The sequence below is a fragment of the Python bivittatus genome, unplaced genomic scaffold (assembly GCF_059951505.1).
Source record: "Python bivittatus isolate LINGU-HERP-01145 unplaced genomic scaffold, Pbiv_v1 ctg000700_np1212, whole genome shotgun sequence".
NCBI classification, from domain to species: Eukaryota; Metazoa; Chordata; class Lepidosauria; order Squamata; family Pythonidae; genus Python; species Python bivittatus.
This window is the reverse complement of record NW_028277098.1, coordinates 22,014,944-22,033,110: the sequence shown is the minus strand read 5'-3', so window position 1 is coordinate 22,033,110 and position 18,167 is coordinate 22,014,944. Positions and strand designations below refer to the sequence as shown.

General features: G+C 39.9%; 1 protein-coding gene and 1 non-coding gene across 4 annotated transcripts; one reads left to right on the top strand and one right to left on the bottom strand.

Annotated features, from left to right (window-relative positions):
* The first annotated feature begins 389 nt into the window (after positions 1-389).
* Positions 390-10,974, top strand: DNTTIP2 (deoxynucleotidyltransferase terminal interacting protein 2). Of its 3 annotated transcripts, none has more exons than XM_007422842.4 (7): positions 390-525; positions 2,417-4,119; positions 4,614-4,749; positions 6,360-6,455; positions 7,250-7,414; positions 8,796-8,905; positions 10,542-10,973. In XM_007422842.4, the coding sequence occupies exons 1-7, from the start codon at positions 451-453 to the stop codon at positions 10,633-10,635; spliced, it is 2,379 nt and encodes a 792-aa protein (XP_007422904.1). In that variant the 5' UTR covers positions 390-450; the 3' UTR covers positions 10,636-10,973. The 3 variants fall into 3 exon arrangements, with proteins under 3 accessions (XP_007422904.1, XP_015747016.1, XP_025018891.1); XM_015891530.3 differs by having other exon boundaries at positions 414-525; positions 2,420-4,119; positions 10,542-10,974; XM_025163123.2 differs by lacking the exon at positions 390-525 and adding an exon at positions 1,527-1,664.
* Positions 10,975-15,352: 4,378 nt separating this feature from the next.
* On the bottom strand, positions 15,353-15,437 carry TRNAR-UCU (transfer RNA arginine (anticodon UCU)). Its single transcript is given in 2 exon segments — positions 15,353-15,388; positions 15,401-15,437. It is a non-coding gene; the product is annotated as a tRNA-Arg (tRNA).
* Positions 15,438-18,167: the final 2,730 nt, after the last annotated feature.

Here is an 18,167-nt window from a genome sequence, read left to right as displayed (position 1 = left end):
TTCCCAACCCTATTTCCCTCTGAATGAATCTGGATGCATCCCCCATCATCCAGAACTGGTGAGGGCGATGGGGATTGTAGTCCAGGTCATTGCTGCTTTCTGCATATAAAACGCTAGCCTTGGGCTGAGGTGAGGGCTCTTCTGAAGAATAACCCGAAGCAAAGGTTAAGCATTGTGGAGCTTGCCCGCATTCTTTTAGCTCCTAATAACGCTTAATTGCAGTCCAATCATCCCCAGCTGTGCTGACTGGGACTGAGGAGGAGCAGGCTGCAGAAAACTGCTCTCTTCTCTCCCAGCCTCGTTTCCGCCTTCTTGAGTAGCTTTCATCCGCCAACCTCCGAGAAATGGGCGGAGGCTGGGCAGGAAGTTTTCGGGCGGAGCCCTTTCGGAGGCGCGAAGCCACCTGGAAGTGAACCAGAACAATTGCTTCCTTCTGCACATGCCGGAAAAATGGTGGTCACCAGACGGGTAACGCGGCTGAGTGCGTCGAAGGCAGGGAGCCAAGCTCTCCTTGCGGCTGCAGAGGTGAGGGGAGCAGAGGGAGGCGCGCGGAGCCGGCGGCCCCCCCAGCACATCTCCGTCGAGTTCGACCCGCGCACGCGCGTGGAACTTCGAATGCTCTCAGCCATTCCACTCCCGAACGTTCTCACTGTTCGGGGGCGCGCGCCGCGTCTGTGCGCTGGGGTTGGGTCGCGTGGCTTTAGAGCCGGACTAGGGCTGAAGGCTTCAAGCTTGGGAGTCTTTTCGGGGACGAAGGCGAGTCTACTGTGTCTCTCTGCATTGACAGGGGACGCAGTGCTGATGGTTTCTCACTTTGAACATTTACGTTGGCTGTGGGAGGAGGAGGGCAGGGCAACCTCGGAACGCGCCGGGTCGGGTTGTGATGGTGAATTCTTGTCAGGCTCAGCGTAACGAGACGCTCTCGTTTCTGGTTTGGGCAAAAAGGTGGGGTGATAGCACCGTCGCCGCCGTTATCTGACGTGGTGGAAATCGTAGAGACCTCAAGCTTTGAGTTAAGTTCCTTTATTCCTTTTGGAATATAATAGTGGTGGAAGTGTGATCTTGTCTGCATCGTGGACTAGCGGTGAGATATATGGAGCAATACATTGGACTACTCTGCAATATTGCTATCAACCTAAATATTTTTCTATTTTTAATTTTATCCGGAAATCATCCTTCCAAAGTCTGAGAACTGATGTCTCTATGGGAATCTTGAATCACACTGAAAGAAATTCAGAATAATTTTCTTCCATCATTTTAATAATGTTTATGTAATACTGTTCCACTGAGAAGCATGAAAGGTTTTTCCCTTTGTCGCTTTCTGCCTGCCTTTCCCCCTCAGCCACAAAATTTGTTTATAGCTTTGTAATATTTCCTCTGTTTTTCAATTAACTGATTCTATTGTGATTTTTGAAATAAGATGACTGATTGATCATCTGCTTTCTCTCTCCCTCTTGTTTTATTCACAGGTTCCCTTTCTTAGAAATAACACTGGTAAAATTCAGAGGGCACAGGGCTTCTCCAATGTTTTTGTATCATACTGCATGTGCTCATCAGTGCAACAGTTATCTGCCTCACATCTCACCTACCTGTGCTTCTGTGATGAATCAGTTTATCAGAGCCGATAGCAGAGTTGGTTATTTATCCATTCATTTGAGAACTAGGTAGAGATACTTATAATTGGGCATTTTTCTCATTGCAAAAATCAGATTAGTAAAAGTTCCCTTCTTAAGTTTTTTGGGGGGGCAGTTGGCTTGGGATGTAACGTTCAAGTAACATGTTTCTTATTTTACCTTTCCTTAGTTTTTCTTTCTTGCAAACGTAAGTTCTGGTTTTCTGAGCCAAGTAACTTTTTTTTTTCTTTTACAAATGGTTGTGGTTTGAATTAATCAGCCCTGTGCTGCGAGCGTTTGTGGGGGGAGTATTCTCTCTGTGCTGTTTTGGCAAGATAATCTTTACAGAAGAGGCTGAGTAACAAATGAAATGCTTAGGTTATGTTTGGAAATTTGGGTAGGAAACCAAATTTGCTTTCCCTTGTCTGGGGCAGCTCCTGCTAGACCATGCCCCACAAGCTGCCCTGGGCACCAGACATGTTTCATTATAGCTGTGAAGTAAGGAAAATAGTTATTAGTGAAAAAAATTTAAGCTTATCTTAATGTTTTAGGTCCAGCAGTATAAAATCTAGAATGCAAGGCTGACAGAAACTAGTACTACTCATAATATACATGGATTTATAAACAAGCTGACACAGAAAATCAACTTTATGATAACAGGCATAACATTGTTTCTTGACTACAATAGTTAATTAATGCTTCAGAATTTGTGAGTTTCTCATGGAGCAAGAATTTACTTTATTTATATATTTATTTTCTTTCTTTTTTTTGCTTGTTACCTGACATTCTTTTCATTCTTACAGCAGACTGCAATGGAAGACAGTCCATCTGTGAGGACAACTAGAAGCAGAACAAGAATGATTTCCCATACAAAAGTCATTTCTGAATCTCATCCTGCAGAAATGAAAGCTTCTGAAACAAAATTGGATGCAGAAGAGCCTTTAGAACCACGCGTAGTCTTGAGTAAGGGTAAAATTGAGTGCCTAGCAGATTCAGCAGCAGAACTGCAAGCTGATGGAGATGTTTCAGAAGCAGAATCAACCTGTTCTTCTATGTCTGGTCTTCAAACACCATCATTTATACGAATAACAAGAAGGCGGCAAATTGTAATTCCTTGTGCCCTAGAGACTTCAGCTAAAAACAGGCAAAGCAAGAAAGCTTTTGTGAATGAAAGTAGTAATTGTCAAGATGATGATGTTTCTGAAACAGAATCATGTTCTTCTGCTGTATCAGGAACAAGGACCCCAAGAACTGGAAGAAAGTCTAGGCGTCGACAGACCAAGATTAATGTATCACCAGTGTGTGAGGTTCAAACTGAAGAGGTTTCTGATACTGAATCATGGTGCTCAGGTATTTCCTTAGAACCTTCTGGCCCATTTAAACGAGTGACCAGGAGTATGCGACGGAAATTGCAAGCAGAAGCAACATCCCAGACTGAAAGGAAAAGTGATGCTTTAGGAGAGAATGCACAAGCACCTGAGTGTGTATTTACATCCCAGATAATAGTAATCTCTGATTCGGAGGAACCCACCATTTCTGATTTAAATACTGAAGAAGCACCTTCTGTTTCTTCAGACTGGATAAAAGAGCACCTTAGCCCCAGTAAAACAAAGTGTCTTTCTGAATCTGTTGCCTGCAATGATCCAGAACACATTTTCTCAAGCAGTGCTGAAGAAGTAACAAGGGAATCTAATAAAAAATTGTCTAAACAGGAGATGTTAAAGGACAGTGATTATGAATTGGAGCATTCCACAGAAGTGCAAAATGACAAGTTTATAAGGGAATCTGTTTCAAAACAAAAAGTAGTGGATATAAATGAAATAGTTGAGCATCCAGAGGAAGTATGTGATCAATCTTTAGAAAAACCCAGAAAGGTAACTGAAAACCAGTTGCCTTCAAAGAGTTCAAGTATATCTCCATGTGATCCAAGAAACCTTGAGCAATCTAATGAGTCCTCAAGAAAAGCAACAGCAAATAAAAACAAGAGGTTAAAACCCCCAATTGTTAGACAGAGCTATTTACATAAAAGAGAAGAAATAATAGATAGAGATGCCTTTTCTGAAGTAGGTAGCCCCACAAACAAAATTATCTCATCACAGACTGTTAACAGAAATGACTGCAGGCCTTCTATTTCAAGCATAGACAGTGATGGAAGCCTGAAAGAGGCAGTTGCTGAACCCTCTTCATGTGTAACCAGAACCAGGGAAGATAAGAAAAATCTCTCTGTGTCTCTTCTTACAAGTAATGAATCTGAAAACAATGACTTAGAAAAACTGAAAAACCGTGAAATAGCTACTGGATATGTTGAAGGAAGTAGTGAAAGCACCTTGGGAGAAGACAGGTCAAACAGTGAAGAGCTGTTTGTCATTGATAAAACTCCTGGCTTAGATTCTTCCAAAGATTATTATTTGGAGGAAAAACAAAGTGAAGACTCATCAGAGGTGGAAGAAAGTGAAGAGGAGTTCATGGATGAGGATGAAGATGAATTAAATGCAACCAAGGGACTGTAAGTTCTTTGAAGGGACTTTATATGCTTCATAAAACTTGTGACAGTTCATATATTGTACTAAGCGAAGGGTCATTTAATCACATTTCTAATAAGGTTCAGTTAGCTGGCTTCATAACACATGCTAAATCTAAACTCTGCTTACAAACCACATGGGCAGGATTCCAGCAACATACTAAACCAAACCCAAACAAACTATAATCTGTTACATTGTGACATGGGAACCCAGCTGTAATGTGATTTGTTTGGCTTTGGTTTGGCTTGGTATGTAATAGTCACTGGATAGAAAATGGTTAAAAGGTGGTTTGCATGCTTAATTCCCATGCTAAGGAGTTAGTGGATATATGAACATAAGTACCTTGCTTTTGAAATGTGTTAATGTTTAATTAAAAAAAAATCTATAATTAGATAGATGCTTATGATAGATGATAACAAATGTGTGTTAATTGGATTATGTATCAGTATTTTTAGGTAATCAGTTCTTTCTCTTCTAGAGTATCATTTTCAAGCAGCATTGATCCTGGCCTAAGCGTTAAACAATTTGGAGGTTTATATATTAATTTTGACTCAGGAAAGCAGAACCCTGGGTCCCATGAAGTTCTACCACTGAAAGAGAAAAAAACAGATGAGGTAAATTACCAAAATATTGCAATTAAATTAGAAACTAGGATTAATATTAAAGGGGGACGCAGTGGCGCAGCAGCTTAATGATGCTGAAAGTTGCCGGCCAGAAATGGTCGACGCTTCAGCGGTTCGAGTCCAGCCTTCGCGTTAGCAGGGTGAGCTCCTGTTTCCTCCCCAGTTCCTGTAAACCCAACAGTTCGAAAACTCACGTGAGTAGATAAATGGGTACTCTCACTCCGGTGGGAAGAAAAATGCTGGTGCCGCCTTGCAAAAAAGGAGTCAGGAGCAGTTGCCGGTAAGCGCGAAAAACCCCGCGCGCCCAAAAAGGGCACGAAGCAACGGAAACCCCGCCTCCTGTGTTCACCAGCTGGGCTCTGCTCTAGGAAGGAGGCTCTGGCAAACCACTTCCGAAACAATTGCCTTGAAAACTGCAAGGACTCGTCCAAGCAGTCACTGCAGAGTCGGTAACGACTGAGCGCAGGTTAAAAAAAAAAAAAAATTAATATTAAATCCTAAATGCCATTATAGCACCATTGTAAATACATGAATTATTTAAAAAGCAAACACTTTGTAAGATCTGAAGTTTTCCTTTTGGCCACAATTCAGTGCATTTATATGATTTTTAAAATTTATTTAATTTATATTTATTTAATTTATATACTTTATTTTTTTAATTTATATCTTGTGACTCTTGATGGTTCACATCAGTTATAAAATACAACAAAATGTTGTTCCCAGCAAATTAAATTTAATATTAAGTTAAATATCATTTAATATTTATTAATATTAAATAATATTAATTATGTTAAAATTGCATAACAAAACCTGATGATGTCATGGTTTAAACGCAGAGCTCTTCAGAATAATTCTGATTTCACGAGTTTCTGGAAGACACTTAATAATGGCACCAGCCTTGCCTCTAAGGCAGTGTTTCTCATCCGTGGGAACTTTAAGATATGTTGACTTCAACTCCCAGAATTCCCTAGCCAGCATGGGAGTTGAAGTCCACACATCTTAAAGTTACCAAAGTTGAGAAACACTGCTCTAAGGGGTGGAGAAACAACAGCTACAGGCCTTGGCCCCCCCTTGCTTCCTGGAAATAGGGCACTACTAACATATGCTTAAGATGGGTCAATTCTAGCTAGAGGAGGCAGTGCTGGAGGTACTCAGGTGCCAGGCCATGGTTAAATTATTAGTAGTCCCAACTTCCTTATTCACCCTCCACCTCAAAATGGTGACATCATTACTTAAGCATCTTCTCTAATCTATATCTTCTAATAATTTTTGCAGCGGTTTTAGGAATCTGATTCGTTGTCTGTACTTAGCGGCACCCTCCTCATCAGGTTCATTCTGTGCTGCTGCTTTATTGGCATGTCAGTACATGAGTGGCTATACCCCCAGTGCTTTTCATAATCTGGGTTTGCTGGGCACCCATCTAAGTGTCCCCTAATAGTGTGTCTCAGAAATCTCAGCTTGCAAGCAACTTTTCCAGAACTACTTGGGCATTGCACATTTTATTGAAACTTCATGTTTTCCAAAGGCCTCAGTAGACCTATTGAGTGTCTGCATTGTACTGTGTAGCTGTGGCAGTAGCTTAATGAAATATCTCTTGGCAGCTTTTGCAGAAGAGTATTATCACCCCCGATTTTGAGCAAAAAGAATGTGTTCCACCTTTAAGAGAATCAGACCGTCAGTTAAAGAAGCAACGTAGGGTAAGTGAAATGCCACTGCAGTATTGATAGTGCCATATTTAAAGTCTGTCTTTAAAAAGTTCTCTGCAGGTGTCTATATCCACATGTATCTACTGGTTTGTTACTCACTTTACTTGCCTCATGGATAGTAATGAGTATAAATTGGGATGACGCCATATATGGTGCCCTGAGTTTTGTGGCCTTTTGGAATGAAAGTGCAATGTAGTAGAGATGATATGTTACTTTTCAAAAGTGCATTTCAACACTTAAGAGAAAAATAATGTTTTATTTATTTATTTATATTTAAAAATAAAAGGTTTCAATAAATGCCACTCATATGGCTGCATATAGGTAGTCCTTGCTTAATGATGGCAATTGGGACTGGAATTTCTGTCACTAAGCGATGCAGTTGTAAAGTGCAGTATCACGTGACTATGCTGCTTAGCGACTGCAGTTCCAGCAATCCCCAGTTACTGTCATTAAGCACATCACCGCAGGTTAAGCGAGGACCTTAGGAGGCTGCAACTTCTGACTTCGTGCTAGCTTTCCCATTGACTAAGGTAAATTAATCTATTAGACTGTTCAAATCAGTACAGTTCCTTAAAGTACATTTAAAAATGGTGAAAATACTTTAAATACTTTGAAAATTATCCTGATATAAATCTGTAAGGGTTACTTTTTAGGGGGTGGGTGGGATATTGCTACCTTTAATGCTGGATCACAAAACTTGCTCTCAATTCACTGGTTTTATGGCATAAAAGTTGAATAATCCTGAAAAGTTTTGAAATAATGGTCTGTAACTTTTTCCAAAATAGGTAGAGCGAGCAAAAACAACAGGTGATGGTTGGTTTGGTATGAAAGCTCCAGAAATGACTGAGGAATTGAAAAACGACCTTAAGGCTCTGAAGATGAGAGCAGTCATAGATCCTAAAAGATTTTATAAAAAGAATGATAGGGAAGGTCTCCCCAAATACTTTCAGGTAAGGACGTTGACCTTGTGGGATGCTTTGCATATAGGAGGCAATCTGTTCACCACTCCGTTGAATCTTCTTTATAGTTACAAGACAGGGCAGATGTGTTAGTTTGTTGCATCCACACACAAAAAGAGACATCGGGCTTGCTAAAGATAAACACATTTATTTTAAGACATTCCTGTGAAACCCAGCCAACTGCATCTGATAATGTGGCTTGCAATCCACAGAATTAAAGTGTTTCACTAATTACTACCATTTTAACTACTCCTTGAATTAGTAGTAATAATTGTGGCAGTTAAAAACTAACTACCTAAAAATAACTTTTTTTTTCCTTATGAAGTCATATATACTTGAAAACATAATTTGTTTTCATTTACGTTCATTAACTAGTGAGTTTTGCTGGTGTTTTACTTTTGCTATGAAAGCCCTCTTGGAAAATTGATCATGGTTTAGTTTTCATTAATTGTGCATCTGCTTACTAGCTCTGATGCACAGCTTTGTACTTCTGATGCCCAACTCTAGTATTACTCGCTGCACAGTCTCTGCCGCTTCAGTAATTTCTTGTGTGCGTGTTTCACTTTTTTAATGCGGCACATGGATTGCATCTTGTCCTATATTTGGTGGAGAAGCACTAACACTGCAGGGAAATAAGGGCATTGATTTTAATTAATCAGTTTTCCATTTGTACCTGCTAAAAATATGTTCTGGAGAGTTGGGAGACCCTCCAAAATACTGTAAGAGGCAGGTCAGGGGACCTCATGAGGAAGGTCGAATGGATCCCAGTGGTCTCATCTTCTTCCCCTGCAGGTTTTAGGCACATTATTATTTTTACATCAATTTGTAAACAAGTCTAAAGGTATGCTAGATTTATGTATCATCACTTTGGCTAATGCTACTTAGAACTCTCATTGTTCTGCATTCATTTCTATTTTGACAGTTTCTGGGAATGTTAAGTTCTTTGCCATGTTGTGTGTATTTAGGAATTCTTTTTGATACCATAATATATAGCATGGTAGTATGGAGTGTTCCTGCTAAAGATAATGGCTAATCATGTTTCCTTTTAGAACAGTATATGTCAGTTCCTATTTTTTCTTGTCTTTTTTTCCCTCTCAGCAGTAAATGAGGAATCCCTGGCCTCTGGATTTCCTCACTAAACTGTGTTTTGATTCCCCAACCCACTTTTGTTTTCAAGTTAGTTTTTGTTCTTCTGCAACATTGCTGAAACTCTTTTAGGTGAATCAGGCCATTTTAAGGTTCTATACACTAAAAGACAAGGATAAGCGCTCCAAATTAATTCAGTATTAATAGATAGGATCCTTGGATTAATTTTCCACCTGTTTTTCCCTCTTTAAATAAAAATAAATTCATCTTGCATTTTCTTTTTCAGGTTGGAACTATCGTGGATTCTCCAGTAGATTTCTATCATGCTCGTATTCCCAAGAAAGAGAGGAAGAAAACAATTGTGGATGAACTTTTAGCAGATTCTGAATTTAGACGGTATTTACAATTTCACTTGAACATTTAATGTAGTCATTTTGGTGCTGTAAAATAATGTGTTGCATTGCTATTAGGTATGGCTGAATGAGTACCTCCATCCCATACTAAAGGCTCTGCTATATGTTGCAATGCCTTTAAAAGCATGATTGGGTTACAAGATTTTTTTTTCCCCCATTGCAATACTCAGATTAAGAAATGCCTTCCTAGAGCACTGTGGTCGGCTGCCTTTCTTCCCAATTTTAGGTGTGTTGTGACCCCCTTGATTTCCCTTAAAATTGAAGTGTTTTTGTTCTTATCATATGATGCTGCCTTTTGTGATTTCTGGATTGTTTTTCTTATTGCCTGATAGTTACTATATATGCTGTTTTGAATTTCTTTATTTAAAAAAAAACAGAATAGAACTGCACTCATATATGCAAGAAAAGAAAACAAATCCTTTTCTCATTGTTCATATGGTATGTAGGAAGTGTTAAGGATCCCAGGCCTTCCTGTTTGAATGTACTCCTGTTTTATGGCATTTATATAGGAAACGGGAAGACAATTTTGTATTTCCTTTATTTTATGTATTTATTTGCTGGGTTTAATAACCCACTCCAGTCATAAAGGACTCTGAGTGGGGCATACGCCTGATACAATAATTGGATTGAAAACAGGAACATTTTTTTTAACATCCAAAATATCCCATATACTGTTGATGCCAACTCACATATACATGTTCCCTTTGCTAGGAGGATCAAATGTTAAATCCCCAAAAGCTCAGTTTAAAAGTTTTCCAGACACTCAGGAGTGTGGGAGCTGATCTAATTTCTGGATGAACGTTGTTCAAGATAGGAGGGGCAGTGACTAAGTTTTGATGTGAATGCATAGCTGAGACCTGTACAGGCACTGCTTTTCAGCAGCTGCACCATTTCTCTGGAACAGCCTCCTGGTGAACATCCAGTTGGTTCTCCTCCTAACTGTCTTCCAAAAGCTACTCAAAATATGTCTTCTGGAGGGCATTGGGGCCTTCATTCCATCTTGATTAGTTAATTTTATTTTAAGTTTTTATTAGTTGTGGGCCTTTAATTTGATATTTTTTCTATATTGTTTCTTATATACCTTATCAGAAAACAGCTAAGAATCCTTAGGGATCTGGCAGTCTCTTAATGTAGATGATGATGATGATGATAAGAGCTGTTGGCAAATGTTTCTTAAGTTAAAAGGAAATGATGGTCTTGCCTCCTCTGAGATTGAGAAAAAATTATATTCTCAGTAGTATTTCAGCAGATGCCCCAAAACATTCTCTCTAAATTCTCTAGTTATGTAGATAACTTGTGTTAATAATTAGTAACAGTGACCTTCTTAGATTGTACTGAGTGCCTTTCTGATTTAGTATCTTGTTTCTGACAGTGGTCAGCCAAGAAACATACATGAATGGCATAAACCAAGAGGTGTCCTAATGTTTGTTCCCTGCTTCTGGTTTTTAGATTCACTATCATTTGGTAGCTATATTTAATTGCCATTATTAAATTTCATAGTGCTGCTATGGAATTAAATGTGATTAATCTTTTAAACAATAATTGTATACATTATGATTTTTTTGGGATTCTGTGTGTTGTTGCATTCATTCTTCACAAAGATTGTTTCTCTTGTTCAGATACAATAAAAGGAAGTACCAAGACATAATTGCTGAGAAAGCGGCCCTTGCAGCAGGAAAGAAAAATCGAAAGAAGAAGAAATTTCAGAAATAGATGTTGACAGCAAAATGCTTGAACTTAATTTTTAATGGTGAATTTATGAGTTAAAATTTTGCACAAATGGTCAGCTAAGATTAATCACATTAACAGCAAGAAGACAAGGAGAGGTATAGGGCTTTTTCCAATAATGTTTTGGAACTGAAAATGAAAGTTACATTTAAATATGCAGCAGAGAGGATTATGTTCAATTTTAGAAGAAAAAAGTAATCCAGTTTAAAATCAAAGTGTCAATATAAAGTAAAATGGCAATTAGTGTAACTTAAAAAATCATATAAAATTATGTTTGAAATATGGCTGCTGTAGAAGTATATTCTCTTTGTATATCTATTAAAATACTTTTTAAAGAATTCATAGACTTTAATATATACAGTTTATTAGTGTTTTTTAAAAAATAGTTTTCTAAACGATGGTGTGGGCTGGAAACATCTTACTGTTAAGAAAATGAACAAATATACATTCTAGAAGCGCCCATGTATGTCTAAATGTTAGAGAGAATATCCTTTTAGAGGTGTGCAACTATATGTTTAGTAAGGGATAAAAATAATAAGGGATTAAATAAGCTTTCAGTTTATGTAAGACTCTTTAGTTCAGAAAGGAATGGCTGATATAGAAAATGGGAATGCTGTTCGTTACTATTTTGAGAGCCGCATTCTATACTTCCAGAAGACCTTTTAACTGAAAAAGTTATCCTTTCCATGAGCTTAAGGAAAATAGCCTCTGTTCTCTATTCTGAATGTGTGTGTGTGTGTGTGTCCGTGTCCATGCACATACCAGTCTTGCTTTTGTTTTAACTCCAGAGTACATAGAGAGAGGGTTCTTTGAACAAGTCCCAGACATGGGGTTGGGTTCTCATGTAGCATTAAGCATGGACCCTAGCTAGCAAGTGATAATGTCTGTGTTCCACAGCATGGTAAACTAAAACTAAGCAAATAGCATTCTGGCCTAGTGCATTCACAGAGTAAGCAGATATGAAAGTGGCTATGAAGATGATGGTTGGGAGTGCCAAACTTTATTCCAAGATTGATCCTTTGCATATTTGATTATATCTACATTTACATTTAGAGAGCCAGTTTGGAGTAGTGGTCAAGGCACCAGGCCAGAAACTAGGAGACGGTGAGTTCTAGTTCCGCCTGAGGCAGGAAGCCAGCTGGGTGACCTTGGGCCAGTCAGTCTCTCTCAGCTCTAGGAAGGAGGCAAGGGCAAACCACTTCCAAAAAAACCTGGCCAAGAAAATCGCAGGGACTTAGTCAAGGCAGTTGCCAGGAGTCAACATTGATTTGAAGGCTCAGAAAGAATTAAATTGGGAACAGCAAACCTATTAAATTGCTGTCTAAAATACCTTTTTAGGGAATGAATTTGATTAGATGCAGTGGAGATTACTTCTAAGTGAATTTGGCTTTATGCAATCCATGAAAATAGCCCAGCTCAGTTCAGGAATCTCTCTGTTCCCTAAATCATCAATGCACATTCAGGAAAGAAAATTACACCTTAGCAACACTAGTAATTGTGCTAAATATTATTGTTTTTTATACATTTACTGGTTTATTTAAAAACGAGAATATAAAAGGTTATAACCAACTAGCCTTCCCTAGTCTGCTGTCCTCCAGGTGTAACAGACATAGTGGAAGTAACATAATTCGTTACATCTGGATGGTTACCATATTGGGAAAGACTAATGTAAATACAGCTAGAGAAAAATCAGCTGCTACAACAATGCCTCTTTCAAACTAGGCTTTAAATATGATTTGCATAATGTGTGCATTTCCTAAAGTAGGTGAATTCTGCAAAATGTGGCTTAATGCCAAAGAAAAAAGTACGTCAATGTTAACCCTAAATTGGGTTAGCATTGGTGTCTTTATATTGTCTATGACATTAAGCCACATTTTGCAGAAAGTACCATTAATGCTTAAAAAATGTCAGTTGAATTCAGGTTGCCTTATGTGCCACCTGGTCTTTTCAAACAAGAAAGTTGGATTTTATCTAACAGAGCTGCTTGTAGGGGTACCTTCAGGTTCAGAGACAGCAGCTGTCTGAATACCATTTGCTGGAAAGAACTGGAAGAAGGGAGTTGCTGTTTGTCCTGATTTTGGGCGCCCTGAGACAATCTGGTTGGCCACTGTAGGAAACACAATCAGGATTAGGCAGGCCATTGGTCTGATCAGCAAGAATCTTTATTTTCATGTACATGATGGAGGTATAGCACTATATCAATACTTGGCTGCCCTTTTCTGTGCCAGTGGTTGGTATCTTTTTCTAACCTGAGAAAGACAAATACGCACCCACTGGCTGCTTTCCCCTCTAGATACTAAACAGTTTTGTTTTGTCTACATAAACCCCATGCTGACTGAAGCTGTTCATTGTGCTGTAGCTTGTTGAGGGGGAATAACTTGGGGAAGGATGGATCCAATTTTTTCTACTGCAGAACGAGTTTGTTTCCCAGAGTTGATTCAGTGATGAACACTGAAGCTGGGATGATGTATCCTTGATGGCTGGGTGCATTCCAAGCGCCATCATACTTTTCTCAATTGGAGGCACATTCTGCCACTCACAAATGGCAACAAGGGCAGCGATTCAGGTGCTTTTGGAAATAGTATGGATATTGTGCAAAAGCCCCTGGGTGTTGGGCAAAAAATAAACCTAGGTCAGAAATCACAGAAGCACGTTGATACATCTAGTTTATCATGCTGAAGAGTGTTACATAGGCGTCATCTGTGGAACATCCTGCCCTTGAAGACTACCTGGAAGCTTCAGCTGATCCCGAATGCAACAGTGCAGGCAGCGATGGGCATGCTGTGGTATGCCCATGTAACACCTCTGCTTTGCGAGCTGCACTGATTGCCAGTTTGCTTCCTGGTGCGATTCAAGGTGCTGGTTGCTACCTATAAAGCCCTATGTGGCATAGGGCCTGGTTCTCTGAGGGACTGCCTGTCTCCCATGGTATTTCCCTGGCTGGTTTGATCTGCCGGGGTTGGTGTGCTCCGGGTTCCATCAATTAATTAATGCCACCTATCGGGACCCCGAAAGTGCAGCTTCTCTGTAGCAGTGCCTGCCCTCTGGAATGAGGTTCCCCCCGAAATTCGAACACCCCCTCCCCACTGGTATTTCAAAGGGCCATAAAGTCCTGGCTCTTCGCCCAGGCTTTTGGAGAGGACAACTGATGCCCCTTTCCTCCTTTTCGTTCCCCTCTGGATTTGTTTTCTTTGCCATCGCTCTTTTGTCTTGTGCTGCTTTTGTGTTTTTTTGCCTTGTTCTTTGTTTTTAAATACTTCTAACGCTTGTAAACCACCCAGAGTTGCTGGGAGTTGGACGGCATATCAATTTAATAAATAAAAAATTATTATTATTCCATATCAGAAAAAAATGCTCCTCCCCCCCCCCAGTGTTATTTTTAAAGTACTTCAGTTAGCAAAAATAGGATGCTAGCATATGGCAAAATGAGGCATAACTTTGTACCATCATCTTTGATAATCCATCTGACCGCACAGAGGCCACCTTAGAAAACTAAGGTACTTGGCTTGCAGTGTGTCCCTCTGAGGTGCCTTCAGGTGAATAGACTCGGGCTTATTCATTCATTTGCTTCATGCACCAGGTGCAGTAATAAGTACGCGCTGCGTTGCCTGATAATCATTTATGAATGGACATCTGTGGCAACCTGCGGGGCCAGCTACTATCCAGCAATATGGCTGAAGTACTTCCTTACCCAGGACGCGGATTCTAAACTATCGTCATAATACCATTGCACGTCAGTCATCAACTATTGTGAAACAAATGCCATTGCTTGTCAATCAAACATTAAATACTGTGTCAGGCTTACTGCCAAATAACATCGCATGAATTGTCAAATTTTGTAAACACGTTGAATGATTGGTGTGAATTATTTGATGAATGCTTGGTGGCTAAACAGCTCAGGCATAGGACTGATTGTAATGCATATTTCAGAGTGAGAGCAGAATAAATTGTTTCACTCATGCTGGAGCTTGGCATTACTGTGAACATTCAGGAAGGGAATGCTATTACTGCTGCCCGCATTGTTGCCCCCCGTGAGTGCCTGGACTGTGGATGAGGCCGTGTTATCTCTGCTTGAGTAATTCCAGGGCAGTCTTCCCTGACCTCGTGCTGTCCAGACTTCAACTCCCATAATGCCTTCCCAGTCTGTGGCCAGGCCAGCTAGGAATTCTGGGAATTCAAGGGCAATTTATCTGCATAGCATGACATCAAGCAAATCTAGGACGAGAAGGAAGGAGCACATTCAGGAGTTTGGATGCTTTGTTTCATTTTGCAATATATTAGTGTTTCTCACCCTCAGCCACTTTAAGATGCATGGACTTCAACTCCCAGAATTCCCGGGCTGAGGAATTCTGGGAGTTGAAGTCCATGCGTCTTAAAGTGGCTGAGGGTGAGAAACACGGCTCTAGATTTCACCGTCAGAGGCCCCGGGAAAGATGGTCCATCAATCACTGTCGTGCTTCGCGGTTAGACCCGCCCCTCCAACGTCTCCCCGCCCCTGAGACCCGAGCGCCTCCCTGCCGAGTCACCAGGCGGCGCGTGCTGAGGGAAAGAGCGACCTTGCAAACCGAGGGGAGATTCCATGTTGAGTTTTGCAGCAATTAAAATCGCCGCTTTTCGGCGACTCGGCAGATATTGAGTCTGAGTTCGGATAATCGAGGAAGCGCTTTTAAAAGTAAAAGGAAGATTGCAAAATTAGGGTTTCCGACTCCGCCGGGACTCGAACCCGGAACCTTTGAATGTCTTCACCCTCTAGAAGTCCAATGCGCTATCCATTGCGCCACGGAGCCACCTGTTGGATTCTTGGCACATTTGCTATACGACTCGGAGATCGACTTTCGCCATGTTCTGTGAGGAGAGAGCTTTCGAAGATTCGGCTTTAGAATTATGAACGCTGCTCTTTAAAGACTTCCGGCTCGCTTCCGGTAAAAGCTGCTGAGAGGAGACTCTTGCTTATCCCTCCCCGCATTTAGCTCCTCTCAAACTCTTTCTCTCATTTTACAGCATCTTTAATTAGAATGGCGTTTTGCGGGTCTTCTTGCGATCTTTTAAAGAAATGGCGCTCATTTCCATAGTTCAGGGGACTGAAATTTAGAGGTTGCATTCGCACAGCACGCCAAGGCAAAAGCAAACAATTATGGCTTAGCGTGTTCTGTAAAGCAGGGTGCCGCGTCCCTCTTTAAATCCTGTGCACGTTTGGCTGGGAGTAAGCGCCACTGCATTCAGAGATAAAAAGCTCCAACAGGCAGTGCCTTTATTAGGCCAAATGAAGGTTTACAGATAGTTGCAAGCTTTTGAATTACCAGTGATTCTTCAAATATTATGTGCCATCAAGTCATTTTTGATTCCTAGCGACCACACAGATAGATTTTCTCCATGATGATCTATCCCTAGCCTGGTCCTTCAGCTCTTCCAACAAGGCACTCATCATGCGTTCATCGCCACTGTAACCGAGTCCCTCCACCTTGGTGCTGGTTGTCTCTTCTCTTTCCTACCACCTTTCCCAGCATCAGAGCCTTTTCCAGAGAGCTGGGTCTTCACATAATGTGTCTGAAGTAGGATCATTTGAGCCTGGTCATTTGTGCCCCAAGTGAGAACTCTGGGTTGATTTGTTCAATGATGGATTGGTTTGCTTTCTTGGCTGTCCATGATATTCTCAGGAGTCTTCTCCAACACCAAAGTTCAACGGCATCAATATTCTTCCCATCCTGCTTCTTCAAAGTCCAACTTTTGCTTCCATAGAGTGTTATAGGGAAAGGTGATCAAAATCCAGAAAAAAAGGAGGTTGTAAGACTGTGGTGAACATTTCAGCCACGTCTGTACCACAGACAGTACAGGTAGTCCTTGTTTAGCGAACCCAATTGGGACCAGCAACTTGGTCATTAAGCAAAGTGATCCATAAGTGAAACTGCACCTGTGCTTATGATCTCACCTCAGCTTTCCTTTGCTTTATAGACTTGCAAAGGTCGTAAATGCAAGGATTGGTTGTAAAGTTGTTCATCACCGACATAACTGCAAAAGTTGCTAAAAGAGGCAGTCACTAAATAAGGACTACCTGTAATAAATATTATAAAGTTACCTGCTTACCTGAACTGCATCCTGATGAATAAGAGATATTTCCTTCTAATGTGAACACTTGCTTCCTGGTTATACCAAGATAAAACCAGGAAGTTACCATTTTATAAACATGAATCAGTCTTTGGGGGGGGTAGGGGGCAAATGACTTAAGGCTACCAGATTTGGATTGCAAAATTCAAATTATCACCAGGTACTAGCAAAGATTTAGATTTTCTGTACCTCTTTGATGGCATCTAGTGGCTATCTGGATCTGGTAGCCCTACTTAGACTCATTAGGTATACTATAATGCTCAAGATGGTCTTATACTGAAAGCGTTGAATGGAAAACTGTGTTCAAGATTTGGGCCACCTAACAGTTGTCAATACCGGATCCAGGGTACTCATATCTACAATGGAGTTGGTTTATACAATCTGGGCACTTTCCAGATGTGTGAACTTTAGCTTCCAGAATCTTCAGCACTGATGTCTCTACTGGCTGTTCAATTCTGGTAGAAGCTGAAGTCTTTAATGACATGGAAGATATGGCTATCAGTGACACCTGGTTCCAGTAGCTGAATGTTACCTTCATTTCATTTCATTATTTTCATTTTTAGTATACCTCTAAGTATAATTTGTTTGGAAACAGAAAAACAGGGTGCCATTATTCTTTTTATTATTATTGTTCTTTAATCTTAAAAAAATAAACTTTTAAAAAATTAAAAATAAACACAAACTAAAAATACAAACTAGGAAGGAAAAGAAAAAAATCTATTTTATATTTTATACTTATCAATAGTCACTGGTTTACCAATGAATTCACTACTATAACATAAACAGTGCAAGATATTATTGTAAGTTATCACAGAATCTCTGCCATAATAGCACCTACTGCTGCATCCTTTGATTGGTAAAAAATATTGTCTTTTCCAAAACAGATACATCACACATTTCCGACGATCATCCTTGACATCTGGAATAATATCACTTTTCCAATTTCTTAATATAATTATTTTTGCCACCATCCATGCTCGATACAACCACAATTCCTGATAAACAGTCAAATTCCAAAGCTTTGGTCTATAACTCAACATTACAGGTACATTAACATCCTTAATATTTAAAGGTTTTCCCATAAATCTTCTATTATACAGTATAGTAATACACAATCCCAAAAAGATACTAAATGATCACATGACTATATCAAAGGTGCCATTATTCTTTTATCTTGCCTGAAAACATCTCTCAGGCATCTAGTTAACACTATGAAAACAAGATGGCAGTTTAATTGTGGTTTTCATGTGATCCAGTTTATCATATAGACATACCATCATATTTGCTCTTTATGCCTTTCTTTTAGGCATTAGTAACTTATGTGTAACAAATGTTACACAACTAACTTTAGGAGTGAGGTTTCTGTATCAAAGAATACTATGGATCTGATCCATAGTACAGTACCCAATTAT